This window comes from Serinus canaria, chromosome 4, assembly GCF_022539315.1.
Source record: "Serinus canaria isolate serCan28SL12 chromosome 4, serCan2020, whole genome shotgun sequence".
NCBI lineage: Eukaryota > Metazoa > Chordata > Aves > Passeriformes > Fringillidae > Serinus > Serinus canaria.
Genome location: NC_066317.1, coordinates 27,772,007 through 27,787,814, shown reverse-complemented (window position 1 = coordinate 27,787,814; position 15,808 = coordinate 27,772,007). Strand labels below are relative to the sequence as shown.

The 15,808-nt window shown below is 38.6% G+C and overlaps 1 protein-coding gene across 2 annotated transcripts in view; it reads left to right on the top strand.

Moving 5' to 3' along the window:
* The window catches only part of TNKS (tankyrase), a 129,466-nt gene that overhangs the window by 5,675 nt on the left and 107,983 nt on the right, over positions 1–15,808 (top strand). For both annotated transcript variants that reach the window (XM_030239523.2, XM_030239524.2), the window contains exon 2: positions 1,624–1,848. In XM_030239523.2, the coding sequence (XP_030095383.1) occupies positions 1,624–1,848 (225 nt within the window). The remainder of the gene's footprint in view (positions 1–1,623; positions 1,849–15,808) is intronic.

Genomic DNA, 15,808 nt, shown 5'->3' with positions numbered 1-15,808 from the left:
CTCTGAAACTACTCTGACTCAACTTGTTGCAGGTGTCCCTTATGTCCTTGTCATAGGAGAGATGTCTGACTTCACACAGGTGTTTGTAAAGCCAGGGCACTGTTTAATTCTGCCTTGTGCGACTTAAAATGGGGTTAATAATTTTCAGCTGGATTCATATGGATACAATGAAGAATGCAAATTGTGTAGTCAGTTAAGAAACATCCTGACAGTCTTACAGCTTCAGAGCCTGCAAAATGCACACTGCTTCATGAAAGAAAAAAAAAAGATAAATTGCTGGCCTTGACTTGGCAATTTTTTCTTTTATGTTTTTGGCAGCATTTGTGGTACATGAACTCTGTTAGTGTCACAAGTTGAAGTTTGCTTTCTTTGTGACTTGTAACTTGTTCTCTTGAATTATCTTCTAATATTTTGTGCAATATGTCTCCTTCCCATTTAAAATTTTTTGAAGGAGTTTACAAGAGGATATAAATGCAAAGTCTTAGACCTTCAGTAATACTGCACCATGTGCACTTTTCCCAGCTTGAAGGCTTTTCAGTTTACTTAGTTAAATCATTCAGTTTAATTGTTTTCAGTCTAGTGAATCAGGAGAAGTGCTTGGGAAAGTCTGATCCTGGTGTGTGCTGTAGTAAAGCAGTGACACACAATGACTTAGCTTGGACTTCTTTCCCCCTCTCCTTATAGCATAAAACCATTTGAAAAGGTCATGTCTCTAACAGTGTTCCTCTACCTCAAGGGCTTCTATTCCCATATAAACTGTGTTTAGTGCTCTAACAAGTGGGATTGCATTTAATAAGAACATCTTTCCAGCTTTGCTTAAGGTCCTGGTGATACCTACAAGTGTGCTTAACCTGTGATTGTACACTTCTATAAAATTTAACTCCTTTTGGAGTCTTGTTCTTAAATCAAGGAGGTGAAAGGAGGAGGAAAAACACCTGATGAGAATCATAAGTCCTCCGTGTCGTAAGGCAAACTGTGCACATAGCAGCTTTGCAGAGATTGGAATTGGCATTTGGAGGAGCTCTTGCTATGTTGAGATAGTGTCATTAATTGGGTGGTGGGTGAAACAGTTCAGCTGGACTTAAACGGATCCAACTGACTAGTTGATGTATTTTCTCACCAGGTAAAGTATTCTTCCAGCTCTTCAGGGAAGTCAGTTAGTTTTTTACCAAACTTTCTGGAAATTTGGCAAAGAATTATGTGTCTTTTGTGAATATTAGTAATTAGTTATCTGTTAACTATTACCATGTGAAAGCTTTTGACTAACTGAAGAGAGGTTTAAAGTGGAAACCCTAGTGGGCGTATGTAACAGAGGGTTCAGCTGATGTTCCTGTTACTTTCCTTGCATCCCTCTCTCATCATTCAGCCTCCTCAGCCTTTGTAAAATGTCTTAATGAGATAGAGTGGCAGGCTCTGATAGAACACAGTTCCATTCTGTCATGACTGTAAGTGAATTGTCCAACTGTTGTTTGAGCAGGTGAACAGAGTCTGACTTTATAGTGAAATTAACCAAGAAGTGGATGAGGAACATGAATAATGTACAGTGAACCAAGAGTGAACAGTTTTAGGTACTAAATCATGTTATTTTGCCAGAGGAATGAACAAAAGTATGTTCTGTTGCAGGTTTTGGAAGGAAGGATGTTGTAGAGCACTTGCTGCAGACAGGAGCCAATGTTCATGCTCGCGACGACGGAGGACTGATACCCCTGCACAACGCCTGCTCCTTTGGTCACGCAGAGGTGGTCAGTCTGCTGCTGTGTCAGGGGGCAGACCCAAACGCTAGGGACAACTGGAACTACACTCCTTTGCATGAGGCTGCTATCAAGGGAAAAATAGATGTGTGTATTGGTAAGTGTCTGTCACTTGCTAGGTTGAAATTTTACCTGATTCTGTTTTGTGAAGCTGTAATTGTTTATGTGCTGAACTTGGGATGAAAACTATTGCTTGTTTAAAAGTGAACTACTTTTAATCTAACAGGTAGGTATAGTGATAGTAACTTCACTTTTTCTTGGTTTGTAATACAAAGTTTGCAGAACTTACATCAGAAAAACTATCCTGGAAAGATTGGATGAAGTCTCCTTGTTTGTTAAATTACAGTATTTAAAATCTGGAATATGTAGGTTTGTCTTTCTTGGTTGCTGTTGGGAAAACTAGCTTTACTAGATAAAGTCTTTGATTTTTTGGCTGCTCTATATGTTGTAGTAGTGGTTAGGAAGATGGTAAACCTTTCATTCCATGTGGTATTGAGAAACAACTCGGTCCTTAGGAGCTTTCCAGTACAATTGACAGGACACCATTCTTCAGTGGTGATTTGTCTTCAGTATGTGTTTTTTAGCCTAGAGCCAAAGCAATTTCAAATAAAATGGAACACTTCAACTATTTAAAATTTGTTGAGAACATACAAAGAGCTTTTCAGACAGGATGTGTTTAACTTCTGTGGTTTTTTTCTGTACTTAATAGTACTTTGTTTCTAAATGGGAACTTCTATTTTTATTTTTTTACACTCAGAGCAATTTCTTGAACTTACACTCTTTTAACATCTACTAACATGAATAAAATTATCTGCTCACTATTTCTTTTTAATCCAACGTGTAAAGGAAAGCCTGACTTTTAGGTACTTCAGTTAAGATTATGAATTATATGTTCTATGTGTTATCCAGATGACAAGACACAATTATCAGACTTTAAAATAATGTATTTTTTTCTGGAAGTTTTGTTACATAGAATTCCTTCTTAGAAAGCTACAAATTTACAGAATGAAATCTTGCGTTAGCTTATTGTAATATTTAAGTCATTACTTAAAAATAAGCACCAGAAATTGAGTGAAAGAAAACTGGAGGAAACACCAGAATATAATTTTCAGTCTGTTTCTTCTTTTTACAAGCAATGTGATTTCATCTTTGTATGCAAGGTAAAACATGGAGAATATTCTCTAGAAATTGAATATAGTTGATTATGCAGCAGTATGTGGGAAGAGATCCATTGATACAGTAGGTTCCAGTAACAGTCTACTATGACAGTGTTGAATAGAAAAGTAAGTTTAATTCCAGTCAGTAACTGGAGTCTAGTATGGGACCTAAAGGAAGTAATTACTTTGGCTGTTTTGTGCTGGAGTCAGCCTGATTTTGGGAACTGCTGACTGAAAATCCAAATTAAATGGAAGAAAGTTTGACAGTAAGAGGCTGAATAGAAAATTGATCTTTTGCTTTGGAAAATATTTGTCTTTTTCAGTTTTTGAAACCTTGTATTAGAGCAGGAAAGGGTACAGCAACACACTTTTGTCTTTATAGATTGGTTGTGACAGAGGTTTTAGGATTTGGCAGGGCAAGGCAGCATGGGTAGTATTGCTTTGGGTGGTTTGTCTAAAGACTTTGAGAAGTTGGAGCAGGTCAGATGAAGAGGCAGATTATGTGATACATCCATTTTGATGTGTAGTGCTGGTAGAAATTGAACATATTTAATTTCTGATGGTACTGATCAGAAGGAACTGATGGTACCTTTAAAGTTCACTCTTAATTCAGCAAGAAGTGTTGGACTTGGTAAAAGGAAGTACAGGATTAAATGTATGGCTTGTGTTACACAGACCTTCATTCTGTATTCTCTGCACATGGTAGATCTGTGACTCTAAATGTGGATGCGAGACTTAGGGCATGATCTGTGTATATGTAAATGTTCAGCATGTAGTACTTGGTGATCAAATCCCAAGGCTCTTCTGCTGTCTGGAACAGTTTTAGAGTTCCTTGGAAGCAGTGAGCAGGCTTGTAGCACGGCACACAGTTCTTCTCCAATCTGCCTGCAAGTAGCTGTGGAGGAATTTTGGGGCATTTTTTTATAATTTATTTTAAACAAACAAGCATGATGATGCTGTTCTGCTTGGTTTAGTTACAGTTATCCATGTCTGTTGACTTCAGTCAGATATTTCATTTGTCAGGGTGAGAGTTCCTACTAAAGGCAGTGGCACCAGTCACCAGATTATTATGTACTGTAGTATGATGCTACTTTGGGATTTACTTGATTCTATAAAACTGACAGGACATGAGTCTAGACGAAGAAGTTTATTCCTTCACATTTGTAGTGTTTTTGCAATTTATATCTAGTGGGCAAGTGTGTTTTGCTGCCTTCAGCAAAATTCCTATTTCTTTCTAGCAGTTTTATGTAAAACTTGTATTTTAAGGTCTTCAGCTTTAATTTCTTTTGAAGGAACATGTTTTACAATGGGATAATGCAACAATGTTTTTAGGGCATGAATTCTGACTAGGAATATGTTTATAGCTCTTTGGAATACATTGTACAGTGCTGCTGTTTACACCTTAAGTGTATGCTGTTGCATCTGATGTGAGGGACTAAACTGGTCTGTTTAAAAAAAAAAAAAAAAAATTCGAAGGACACATCCTTGGAGCGCTTCTTTTTAAACAAGCAGGGTGTGATTTTTAAAAAGCATTGTTTGAAGAACAGGAAATCCTGACATAATCTGAAATTTTTTGCTGAATTTGGATATCTGTTTGAAAAGTGATAGACTGTATAGAAAGTAGTCATCTAACCTCATTTTTGGCTACCTACTCTTGGCATCTTCTTCCAAATGATAAAATGAGTGAGAATTTTCCAGTTTACCTTCTCTCCTTCGCTGCTTCTTTGCCACCCCAACCTGCATGTTTTCTGTATCACATCTAGCACAAAATGCTTTTTTTGGTCACTTTACATGTTAAAGAGGGAAAAAGTGATAACTGAACAGAGTGTGGAGATGCAGCACATTCATGAATAAGGATTTTCAGAGAAAAATTTGAGACATTGAAGCTTAGTAGGAAGACCAGCAAAAGACACGTAGTGACTCCAGCAGTAGAATACTCTTGTGTCTAGCACAAATGTTGGAATGGAGTTATCTGTATTTGTGCTAAAGTTACTGCAGGTGCTCAACTTTTGTGCTGAGTTTAGATTAATAGGTACAAACTGACACTGGAGGAAGCTTGTGTAGAAATAAATATACATGAACTGATGAAAACTCACCAGACTGTGCAACCAGGAAACTGTAACACAAGCAAACAGTTCATGTGAGTTCTTTTCCTTCTGTTTTACTGATTGCATATTGCAGTTGTATGACAGTGTAGGGAGGGGTGCTGAGTGTGGCAGGAGTATTGGCTCTCCTAGGTATCAGTTGCTTCTGTGTTCTGCTTCTGGACGGGGTGGTCTTGGTGAGCAGTACTCAGCTGGTCTGCTGACTATCTCTTGCAGTGTATTCAGTCACTGCAGATCTGTTTAGTTGCCAAGTAATTACACTTGAAAACACTGTTTGCTTTATGTAATCAGTTTTTGGAATAAATTTATTGAAGCATTGGAATCAATTGTTAGCGTCCTCCAGTATTTATGACTTCTAGGATTGTTTTATCTGTCAGGAAGATGCATTTTCAGTGTCTGTGAACTGCTTCTAGAGCTAATGAGAAGTGGTTTTGTATCTCAGTGTTGTATTTTGTCCTGGAATAGTGGACTGATGGTGAACTCTGCAATGTGCATTTGGAGGAATGCTCTGATGTCAGGGTAGTGACTGTTCTGCATGTTGGGCTGTGGAGAAAGAATTATCTATTTCTTCAGTCTGACTGCAGCATAGACTTTCACATGAAGATCCACATATCTTTTTTTTTTTCCAGAAATGAAGCTCGTGATCTCAGACTGTAAAAGCCTTGAATGTATCCTTCTTTCCCATGGCACTCAGCAATTTAGGAACTTGATAAAGAGGCTGCATTTGAACTGTGTTGCATAGCAATTTGTGTACAAAATTCCTGAAAGTTCTAATTCACTTCTTAAATGCTGTAATGCTTTTGGCTTTGAAGGTGTTCTGTGGCAAGAGAATTTTGCAGTTTAAAAGTCTTGCTGAAAGAAAACAGCCCTTCCTTTTTTTGAAAAGGAGATTATTCTTGATTTTTTGATGACTTTTATTGCAAGCTGTTCAGGACTTTAGTGAGAATTAGTGAACAGTCATATCTGTTTACAGTTTGTATGTCCTTTGTGATTTTATAGATATCGATCTTTTTTTTTCTTCAATCAAATGTCTCTTTTCCAAGCTGAAAAGCATAGTCTTCTATTAAGTCATCCTGTTGAGTATTCTGGTTTTTCTGCTTCCTGCCTTCCTTCACCCCCAGCCATTTTTTAGGGGTGAGCAGTTGGTATAGGGGATATGGACACCAGAAATGGGTGAAGGAGATTTATAGGGTAACCTAATTTTCTTTCCAGTTTGGTTTTCTGGTTGCCGAGCACTGCATGGGAATAGTTCAAGGTAGTTCCTGTGTGCTAACAGCTCCTTTAAAACTATTTGTGTAGCACAGTTGGTTTTTTTTCTTGTAAAAAAAAAACCTAGGCTAAAAATAACCTTTCAGAAGCTGTGCTTATGCAGTTTGTCTGGGTTTGCTTTGCCCTCTAGTGCATTTGTTTCTGCAGAAGCTGTTCTTGCAGAGATTTTTTTTTTCCCATGTGGATCTCCAATTAAGTGTTGATATCTATAGGACTGCTAAGCTAAATATTATCTCAAGTGTCATACACCTGCTTAGTTTTTAAGGGCATCCTTCAAAATATACAAACACAAGCATGTCTGTGGTGATGTCATGATTTATTCATCTGAACATGCAGAGTACTGTAGCAATTTTAGAGAAATAAAAAATTCTATCTACTGAAAAGCTCCCCTCATCACTGTACAAAGCTGTAAAAGTTTTTAAAAATTGCTTTTAGTCCATGCAGTTTTAAATGGATCCACCCACAATTACTTAATGTGACTTGAGAGTAGTGTTTTTACTGGCTTCCTCAGGCTAGTTATAAAATCTACTGCAAAGATCCTGTGGCATGATGAATTTACTGTTCTAATGCTATGAAGTGACCTCTCATGGTACTGTCAAGGTGCATTTGTCTCTTTTTAACCAGAGAATTTCTGTGTGAGTTGATTTTTTTTTCCTCTACCCTTTTTGCACTTGAAAGATAGAACCAGCGAGCAAGCTAAAACTTTTTTAAGCTAACAGCTTTTCTCATGTATAGGTTGTGCCCTTAATATAGGGATCACTGTTATTTAAATGCCTCTTTGTAAGCATGTCAAAACATTCCTCATCCTGCTGTGCTTCCTCACAACTGAGGAAAGAGAAGAATTCATTAGTTATTACCTTCTGCTGGTGTACATATTTTGACTGAAAGATGTGGAGGGAGTATTATGTGACTCCTTTCTGCAGGGCAGATAAACCTTCTGTTAGGATTTAAAAAAAGTCTATGAAAGGTATTCTGTAGGTAGAAGCAGCACGCAGTAAAACTCAGAGGAATTGTAGAAGTGGTAAAATCATAGAACTACAAAAATCTTTTAACTACTCATTTGTTTGGTCATGTTGCAAAGAAGGCATGTACAGCAAATAGTGAAACTATTGCAGCTTATGGTAATTTTGTCCTAAGAAATTTTAGAATGCTTAGAGTGCTTCCAAGCAGAGGAACTCTAATACTGTAAAAGTTAAAGCAGTGTCTAATTTTACGACCTAAAACAGTAAGTTTACTACCTAAAAAAATCATAAGAAGTGCTGTCAAGGAGCAAAATTGTATAGTAGACAGTTCTTTTTGGAGGTGGGGTGGCAGGGAGAAGATTTGGTATCTTAACTGAAAATTAATTAAACTGACTTAGATTTATCCGCTGGATAGACAGAAGCCTGTAAGAAGACTAGTAGCTCCTTAATAGGAATTAGAGGGGATGTTGGTAATTGAGGTCCATTGGGATCTGGTTATGCATGCTGTTTGTGGGAGAGATGTACTGAATTCCTGAAGATTCTCTTGGAGAGCTGGTGTTCTAGAAGGAAGCTTAGATTCAAAGAGGCATCCTGGATATCTGATGTTCAGAAACTTGTAAAATAATTGGAAAATACTCTCAAGTAAGTACTTTAAAATGTAAAATGTTTTAACTGTTTCTGTTTATATCAGAAAAATTCTTAGTATTGTTACTATTCTTGCGTTGACTTTTGAACTACTGGAGTACTACTCTTACTGACTGCTATTAGTGTGTTGTGGGGAGACAGGGACTTGTATTTGAACTTTAGGTTGCAGAAGGGTTTAAAGAGCTTTAGATTGTTCTTGTGTACCAGAATTGTGAGTTTTGCTCCATTAGGAGGACATGAATTAATCCCTGCAGTGTGGAGCTTTCCTATCTATTAGGTGCAGTTAATATTGATATGAGAGGAAAGATACTTTATATTTGACAAGCTTAACCAAAAGCAGTCCTTGTTAGCAGCATCTATCTATGTCCCAGTATGCAAAATAAAAATCTTAGCTATTCTTAATAGTATTTATTATTCAGATACTGATCAAAGCCAAATCAATTGTTGTGGAAGCAGGCTCGTCAGACTATAAGGGTTAGGAATTATTTGGGTCTGTTTCTGTTGTGTAAGTGACTGCATTTGTTTGGAACCCTGCTTCTCTGAGTAGCAAAGTGATTTTAAATTGGTGCATACCTAGTGACTCAAACACCTAATATGCTTCTCAAACTGTTTCTTCCTGGGGCCCTTCTCAAAGGAACCTTGCATGATGGCAGACACAGGATGGAAATTTCATGTTTTAGCTTGAGTGGAAGAATACTTTTGTTGTCTCAATTACATACTTGTTCCTGGTTTTAAATAGTTTCATGTCCTCTAACCGCTTGTTTAAGCTATGTGAGCTTATAAATGTTAATATTCATCACAGAAATGAAAGCCTCAAGGGCTGAGTCTCACATTTTTTTTAACTACAGTGTAGTTCAGTAGTCTGTAGTCGGACTTGCCCTATTGAAAGAGACCTGAGAATAAGGCTGCCTTCTCTATGAGCTGTTGGGGGTGGAGGAATCCACGACTGAAATAATACTTTGGTAATTGGGAGGCATTGTAATACTGTTGTCATAGTAACAATGGACTGGAGCGTGAGACAACAGGGCTTTTGTCAAAAGTGACAACAAAAAATGGTTTGGGGCGTTCTGCCATGGCATTTACAACTGCAGTGCTCCCTGGTGGACTTGGGCAGAAAGACATGAGGGAAATGGATCAATTCCTGTATGAGAAGGATACCTCTTCTGTGTGTAGAATCTGTGTGCAGATGGATCTGTTATGGAGTGTCGTCTCCAGGAGTTACTGTACACTGGTACCTGTGCATGTGTAGCTGTGATAGACACTTCTGGAAGAAATCTCTCTGAGCTGTGTCAGTCACACGTATGTACCCAACAGAAAAAGGTCTTGGAGTGCAAGGAATCTTAAAATAAGTGGATCATTGATCCGAGGTGGAAGTGCCAAACCACAACATTTTTTTAACGAGGACAAAACATTGAGCTGGATTAATCCTCAGGTTAAATCCTCTTCAGGAACAAAATCAACAGTAAACTTTATGGCAGAGAGGATGATGCTTTGTACAAATCTGGTGCCTTGTCTGGGATTTAATGCAATGCATAATTTGAAAGCTGTCTTTCTTTCTGTTAGGTTTGAATTGTATTAACAGTTAATATGTTAGGACCTATCTAAGTTTTAGACTTTTTCCCAGTCTTGTTTCTTTTTCAAAATTCAGGTGTCAAGAAAACAACTTTGTTCCTTGTTTGCTTGGCACAGGAGGATTTGTGGAGGAAAAGAAAAGAGTAATTTATTTTATGATGTTTCTTTACAAGTGCTCATCAAATCAGAATCTGATTTCTTGCAGTGAAGGAGGTGGTACGATAATATGCAAACACTATTGGAAAATTTGCTATAGGGTCTTTCTGGGAAGTCAAGGTCTTCAAAAATATTGATGTTAGCTTTTTGCAAATTGAGAGGGAGGGGAAGAAGTTGGATATCATTCAGAACAGAGTAATGGAACAGATGGTCCTCTTGCAGACACTGAAACTGCTTTCAAAAGTCCAGTATGAATTTAGAATGGCTTTCTAAATATCTTGTAGAAATAATTAATGTTATGGGACAATGCTTCTGATTACTGTAGCAATATCTGTTTTTAGCTTCTCAGTGGAACCATGTGGTCCTTAGTGCAGTTCATATGTGGTTTAAAAACAATCTCTAGATATGTGTGTAGATGTTAAGGGCACAAATGAGTCGAGTACATTTCAGCAGAGGTCTCAGATCCTTTCTTAGACTAATGGAAAACATTGATTAAAGTATTACTACAGGATGTAAAAGTCTTTCTTTTAAAAATGTGTCGGCAAATAAATCTTTGTTATATAGTGAATAAAGGAAGGTATCTCTTTTTAATGATTTGGTTTTTCCATGAAGCAAGTGTGCAAAATAAGCTGTGGGTGCTTGAAGCCTACTGTAAATACTGAGCTCTTGCCTCTTGTTCTGGGCTGTCTTCACTTCAGCTATTTGTGCAGCTAGGACTCATGATTGATAAGCATAGACTCCTGTAATTCATTGTTTCACCATGTTTGTACAAATTCACCATGCAGCAGCAAGGCTGAGGTGTCTGATGTGAATCCTGCTATTCATGCTGCTTTGTGTAATCTTCATGTTTTTGCTGATGTCTTGTCCAAGCAAGCAATACTGAGTAGTTCCTTGGTTAGGCACAGTACTCTTGACCTAACTATAGTATTGGATAGTGAATGTATATGATGAGGGACACAAAAAGAACATTTTGTTTTTATATTCTTGTTTGGGGTGATACAAAGATGGCACAGGACATGGGTGACCCAGGAAAAGAATTCACTCAGACTGATGTAACATGCATTGTTCCCTAGCGTGAGACCTATAGCATTGAGGATATCTCACCTGACAGACTGAGATTTTTACATGGCAGGATATTTGCTTGTCAAGAAATGTTAAATACATTAGATGTTAAATACGCTAAGACTTGCATTGCTCTGTATCAATAGGCCGTGCTGGTGAGCAGTTCTAGGACTGCAGGAAAAAAAGTAGATATAGCACTAGACTTTAAAAATTGACAGCAATCTTACTGTTTTACTTAATAATGTGATCTAAGATAGTTGCTGAGGAAAGTTTACAATTCTGATACATGTAGTCAGTTCTTAGTAGAGCTCTAGGTCTGCTTGAACCTAGTATATTCTTAGCTTCCTCATTTTACTTCATAAACAGAATTTTTGAGAACACTTGTGTCATCCGGCTAACCCGTAGCTTTAACCACATTTTCATGGACTGAGCAACTTGTTATTCCTAAGATTTCATATGTTACTTTTATCTCTTAAGTATTTGGTAGCTATGTTGTGGACTAATGATGGGTTTTAAAAATTGACATAAGATTCAAGTTTATGCGAAATATGCAAAAGTTATTTTACATTTTGGGGCTTCTTTAATAGAAAGAGTTTTAGGTCTTAATCACATCAAAATATCACTCTGTGTGTGTCATAGGGTGTGTGTCTAAGATACCATCTGTGTACTGTTGGACTTGCGTACTGTTGAAAGCTGGTAGGCACTGAAATTCACCTCTGGAAAAGGAGGAATGTGCTCATGGAATGTGCTTGTGGAATGTGACAGTTATTCTGGGGTTTGGTGATTGTTTTTTTCCCCCATCTTGTGCTCGTCTCACTGAGTGGTGACATGAGAGCTGCTGCTAGGGTTTAAATCCTTTCAATTAATGTTTTTTCAGATACTCTTTTGTTTTGGAAAGATGGTAGATCCAGGACAGGTTCTCATAAACTTTTAGGATCCCTTTGTTCATGTTGGTTCTCGAGTGTTAGGTTTTGGTTCACTAACACATTGTGCTTTCTGATAGCCACACAGCTAATTTCACATGTAGTCTGTAACTTGACTTCCACCAAGACTTTTTTCCCCCCTCAAATTTCATCAGGAAGAAATGGTAAGCTGACACAGGAGATTGGAATTCATCTTTGGTTTTTCTTAACTCTCTTAAATTCCTTTTCCTCCTAGGATGTTCTTTGTTGACCTAATTTGCCTCAGTGACTGCTTTTGCTTTTCAAGGACTCTGAAAGCAGGGCTCTTAATCTGTCGAGTAGGATGTCAGCATTATAGCTGACATTTATTTGAATAAAACTTGAAGTAGAAAGGTGAATTTGTTCAGAGAAAAGCTAAATTGGGACCAAGCAATGAAGAATTGTCCTTAAAGCAGCTTTCAGCTTGGGATATAGGTGAAAACATAAATTGCTCAGACAGTAGGGCAGCAGTTCAGATTTCTAGCTATTCAGTGTAGTATATTAAACCAATTGCTTGAAGGTTAAGTAGTTGCAGAATTGCTGCTTGCAAGAAAAGGGTTTGTGATTTCGTTGTTGCATAGTGAGAATCCATACCATCTATAAATGAGCTAAATGGTTTTTGTTAAGTTTTTTTGGACCTCTTTTGATGAAAAGGTCTTCTCTTCCATTTTGTGCACTTAACAGTGTACCAGTATTCCAGATGTCTACTCAAACACACTGAGATGTGATTCTTAAGCCCCTTTGTGAAATGGCCACAAATCAAAACGTGGGAGGTTCCTTCTGAGTACAGGGAAACACTTTTTGCCATCAGGACAGGTAATCATTGGTTGGCCTGAGAAGTTGTGGACTCTCCTTCCTTGGAGATACTGAAAAGCCATTTGGACAGAGTCCTGGGCAACTGAGTTTAGGTGGCTCAGCTGCAGCAGGGAGGATAATCTACAGAGATCCCTTTGACCACAACTGTTCCATGATTCACTGTGATTCAGTGTTAAAGGAGTGCATGTGCATGGCTGCAGATAAATGTGATTAAATAAATGCTTAGTGTACTGTCTTCTATTGCTTGTTAGGTCAATGAAAGGTTTTTCAGTTTTGTTTTTTTTTTTTTCTTTCCTTTTTTAATTTTCCTAGCTGAAGCTTCTAGAGTTCTTGCATTTTGCAGGTTCATTGTGGAACACCCAGAACTTCCTTTGCACTACACAGCTTTTTGTGCAGATAGTGTTCTTGGGGAAAATGTTTTGGAATGGCAGCACTGTCTCTTACATGATGTAAAAAAACCACAAACAAAAGAACTGCAGTTGCACTTAGGTTTTGAGGTGGCTTTCTAGAAGACTGCATAACCTGCATATACTTTTGTTCTCATTCTTAGCTGGAATGGAAAATTTTAGCTTGAAAACTGTTACATCAGAAAAATGAAACAGGGATATTTAGTTAATTAAGTCCAGGCAAGATCAAGGCTTTGAATTGCTGTTCATGTAGGCTGAGCAATCTACTCTGGCTCTTTCTCTGAGGGCAGAAGGATATTATGAGCCTCTGCTCTGCTGCCTACAGGCTCTGGAACCTTCTGCATGTTCTTTCTTTCTATGCATATTTAATCACAGGTAGGCAGAACTGGCATACCAGGGAGCAATTTCGTAGTGCTTCCTACATACAGAGAACTAATCAGTTAAAATCACAGAATGAGTAAGGTTGGTAAGGACCATTGGAGGTGATCCTGTCCAACCTCCCTACTCAAGCAGGATTCCCTGGAGCATGTTACTCAGGATTGTGTAACTCAGGATGCACCTATTTATGGGGCACGACTTGAAGGCAATCACAGAGGGAGGAGGGAGCCTTTAAAAAAAGTATCTTCTTGCCCTGCTGGAAGAGCTCTGGAAGAGTAGTGGCAGTGATACTTGTGGTTGTCTGGTTCAGATCCCTCCCCCTTACCTTGCTTTGATTAGATAAATCTTATCTCTGGAACATCTAGTGCCAGCTTAAGTCTAGAATGCATTGAAGTCTTGCAGTACATTGACAAGTGAGGTTTGTGGTCTGTAGATATAGACAGGAAGTCAGGTTGTCTTGCTAGGAGGTTGAAACTTCATTGAGCGAAGTCTGAAAGTACTTCTGGGGCAAACAATGACTGAGACAGAAGAGTTTTTCTGAAAAATAAGTTAAAATCCTTTCAAAGTGATGCTGTTTTTTTTTTTTGTTTGTTTTTTTGTTTTTTTTTTTTTTTTTGTTTAGATCCTTTTTTCTGTTCAAAACCAACAAGCGTAAAAGTGGTACTGGGAGACCTTTTCTCGATGCTTCTTTGTTTTCTTACTGCTGCACTGAAGCCTCTTTCTCTGAATTGCTCAAATAAGCTGAAGGAACCTGATCTCTAAGTGTTGTTTCCATTTAATCTTTTACTGGGCCTCTGCTCAATTTGGTATTGCATCTTGTTGCTGTAGGAACTAGTTTAGTTTCTACAGCATATGAAGTCATGAGAACCTGCCTTTCAAAGATCAGATCTGTGTCAATAAGGGGAGATACTTGATGTACTTGATATGGCTGTCCTCTGACCCTGCTGGACCAAACGGGCATTTCAGCTGTAAAGCAAGAAATGCCTCTGCTAGGAGAGCCATATTCCGAGCTGTGTGTGTGTGTTGTCTTGTCCCACATACTGATGCCCCCAGCAGTTGATGGAATTGTGTATCTAATGACAAGGTAACAGAAACATGCAAGCAGGTGCTGTATTTATCCAGATCACCTCACGTTTAGTCCAAGTAGCATTTTTAAATGAGAGCTAGCTTTCTTTTACTTGAAAATGACCATTTAACACCATCTATCTGTATAAATTTTAAAACTGTGGATCTCCAGGAACTGACCTGCAGAATTACAAGCATAGAATGGTTTGAATTGTAAGGGACCTTTAAAGACCATGTAGGCCATATCCCCTGCCATGGGCAGGGATAGTGTTCACCAGATCAGGTTGCTCAAAGCCCTGGGCAGTTTGACCTTGAACAGTTCCAGTAATGGGTATCCACAACTTCTCTGGATGTTCCAGCTTTGTGAGAGGTTCAGGTGGGTGACATCTGTAGCTTTTACTCTGGCAGCTCATGGAATCATTTCATTGTGGGAGGCTACCAAATGAGTCAGGCATGATCTGCTCTTTCTGTCTCTAAGCTGTCTTCCACATGTTTTGGTATGTCTTCCAGGAGAATCTTCCATGATTTTGCTGGTTGTGGAGTGAGGCTGCTTGATTAGTAATTCCCAGGGTCTTCCTTTTTACCTTTTTTCAAAACGAGCCTGATGTTTTTCCAGTCTGGGGATTTGCCTTACTGCTAAGACTTCTCAGATATGATTGAGAATTGCTTGGACATTTCAGCATCAGCCTATCCCTTCAGAACCCTGGGATACATCTCACTGGGTCGTACGGACTGATGTACGTTCAGGTATCTCAAGTGGTCTTCAACCTGAGTTTCACTTAGAGTGGAGGGAACTGCAGTCTGCAGTCCCAGCCTTGAGGTGCAGGGAACTGAGAGATGTGGGAAGAGAGATTCATATTGAAAGCTGAAGTGAAAAACTGTTGAATAGCTCAGCCTTCTCCATATTGGTTTTTGCTAGTTCTCATGTCTTATTTATAAAGAGGGGGGTATGTTTACTTTAATCTTCCTTTTTCTAGCCAGTGTTCCTGTAGAACTGTGCATTTCCTTCTTACGCTTCAGTTTGATCAGGAGATCCTTAGTCATTTTTATCTCCCACTTCCCTTGCCTGTTTTCTTGCATGTGGTAATTGAGAGCTCCTGGGCTTTATGAAAAATGACTTTAAAGGGCTGCCAGTTCTGTTCAGCTCCTTTGTCCCTGGGGGCAGCTCCTGGGGGATCCCATCTATTAACTCATTCAGCAACTGAAAGTGTGCTCTGTAAACTTGGAGTCCTTACTCAATTCTTCAGTGAGTCTGCAGGGGTGTTCTGGACTGCTTACAGTTTACTGTGCTGCTTTTCCAGCAGGTGTCAGGGTGATTGGGGTCCCCCAGCAGGATCAGAGCCTGAAAACATGACACCTCTTGTAGCTGAAGGAAGAATTCATAGAATTCATTATCAACAAGCTTCCCTTGAAGAGGTAGACTGTAATGAAAACCAGCCATGAGGTTTCCTTTGTTGCTTAGCCCCTAATTTTTACCCATAAGCTATCAACTTTTTCATTGCTGTTTTTCCAGGGCATCTCT